The sequence below is a fragment of the Phaeoacremonium minimum genome (assembly GCF_000392275.1).
Source record: "Phaeoacremonium minimum UCRPA7 unplaced genomic scaffold PA7_03_scaffold_356, whole genome shotgun sequence".
NCBI classification, from domain to species: domain Eukaryota; kingdom Fungi; phylum Ascomycota; class Sordariomycetes; order Togniniales; family Togniniaceae; genus Phaeoacremonium; species Phaeoacremonium minimum.
In genome coordinates this window covers 1-2,212 of record NW_006921260.1, presented here as the reverse complement: position 1 = coordinate 2,212, position 2,212 = coordinate 1, and the positions used below count along the sequence as shown (strand labels likewise).

The following is a 2,212-nucleotide window of genomic DNA, read 5'->3' as shown; positions in this document are numbered from 1 at the left end:
GTCCTGCCGGGTAGGCCCCCGCCAGCGTCGTCGGGTCGTGTATCGCCAAATCCACCACGCTTCGACCCCCAAATAGCTTGAATCAACCACCAAATTGGACAACAAACCAGACAATAAAAGCAGCCAATTTTCGTCCCTTTGTTGTACAGTTGTCAAAAGTCACTATCCTCTAGGACACTCTCTTTTCGAAGTACGTACAGTACCTGGTGCCACTAACACAGTTCTCCCTGCTACTGCTGACCCCGCTCTCCTTCTCCTTGCTGCCGCCACATTGCCTCCCTTGCCGCCGCCGCAGCACGAAGCGTGGCAGCTTCACACGCCTGCAGGCTGAGGCTGCCTAGCCGCTCGGCCCAGAAAGAGTAGCGCTCTCGCGTCATCGAGCCGCCGCCGCCCTTCCAGAGGTCTCTCTGCCTCGCCAGGGCCCAGCTCTGCTCCCCCTTGGCGGCACCTGCGCGGAAGCGCGGGCCCAGGATGACGAGCCACTCTGCCGCTGCAGGCACCTCGAGGTCGAGCACGGCGCTGCTTGCCTCCAGCGCATCTGCCACCGTCTCGTACCCCCAGTCGATGGGGAGGAGCCCTGCCTCCACCAGATGAGCTTCGACCTTGGCCTTCTTGGTGTTGTAGTCTTGCAGGCGCTTCTGCTCCAAGTTGTCTGTTGCTGCCGCCGCTGTGGTGTAGAGTTTGCGGCAGTCCTGCCACTGGTGAGCGTCGGCATATTGGTGGCCAAATCCCGGCAGCTCACGCCAGAGCTTCTTACGCCTGAGCTTCTCGCATCCTGGTGCTGTTGTATCAGGCTCAGGAAGGTCTTGGACCGCCTGGAGCAGTGTGACTAGTCCACCGGTGTGTCTGGAAGGTAGCTCGATCAGGGCATCGACCAGAAAGCCCCAGAAGGACTGTAGGCTCTCCACTGGGTTCTCAGCCTCTAGGACGGGCTGTGTGATGGCGCGGGCGGCTGACTGGGCGCTCATCTCCTCGCGCAGGTACTGCTTCAGCGCCTGTGCCTGCTGGGGGTGGCAGCCGTCTATCGTGTCGCCGTCAGGCGCGAGCTTCTCGGCGAACCACGCGTCGGACATCATGGGACATGGGACATGGGACATGGGACACGGTGTGGCGCTGCGCAGCGACGAAGACGAAGACGAAGCGACGAAGACGAAGACGAAGCGGTGGGTGGTAAACGAGAGGTGCGCTCGCTGGCTCGTGGGTAGATGTAGATGTAGATGTAGATGTAGATGTGGAGGACTTGTTCTTGTTGGTTTGCAGAAGGAGAAGGACTTGTTAGCTTGTAGAATTATAGTACATAATTAGTAATATAGCAGTCTTGGATTTTAGCAGCGTGGATTTGCGGCCTGAGGCGCTGTGCGGGGCCTATTTCCTACAGTGGAAGGTGCTAAAATCGGCGCTTCTACCCACACGGAAGAAAATTACTACTATGTAGTCGTAATGGTACTAGTATTATAACACATAATTGTATACATACTCTGTGTCAGAGAGCAAATTTTCTCTTCTTTAGTCTCGCACTATCCGTTTTATCGAGTTCTGTCTCAAGCCCTAGACGTGAAAGCAGCTCCTCCTTTTCTGCAATTGTATTAGTTAAGTCTTGTATCTTTTCCCTGGCAGAGAGTAAAAGATATTCCTAAGCCTTAATAACGCAGCTTTTTTCAGCAAGCTATCTAGTTATGTCAGCAAGTGCCTCTTTATACTGATCCAAATTCATCTCCAGCACTTCCTTATCGAATGCTTGCTTATCGAGTTGATATATATATTTGGATAAGAGGTCAATTAGTTCTCGGTTTCGAAAGTAAGCTTACTCTAATTAATCCCTAACTTTATCATATCATAGTCTTAGATCAGCCAATTCTTCGGTAAATTGTTTATCATTCCATTGGTTAGGTTAGATCCTATAGATAGGTATTAGCTTAATTAAGACGATAAGGCTTTTTAGTACTAACATAGTATATTAGAATGGTTATCATAGTTACTATACACATAGAACATACCTAAGAAATAAATATTACTTTTAAGTAAGCTAATAGGTGTATATTATACAAAGGCTGAAGATGAAGAAGCGACTCTTTGAACCATCGAAAGTGCTAAAGCTAGAATAGCCTCCTAAGTCTACCGCTCACATTGTCAAGATTATTTAGCATCCAGTTTCCGCACTCATGTCACAGGTTGCAAACCCTACATGATGGCTTCAGCACCTTTCAGCCTT

General features: G+C 50.6%; 1 protein-coding gene across 1 annotated transcript; it reads right to left on the bottom strand.

Annotated features, from left to right (window-relative positions):
• Window positions 1–230: 230 nt before the first annotated feature.
• UCRPA7_4598 (hypothetical protein) lies at window positions 231–1,097 on the bottom strand (the record flags this gene model as incomplete). Its single annotated transcript, XM_007917149.1, has 1 exon — window positions 231–1,097. The coding sequence occupies one exon, from the start codon at window positions 1,095–1,097 to the stop codon at window positions 231–233; it is 867 nt and encodes a 288-aa protein (XP_007915340.1).
• Window positions 1,098–2,212: the final 1,115 nt, after the last annotated feature.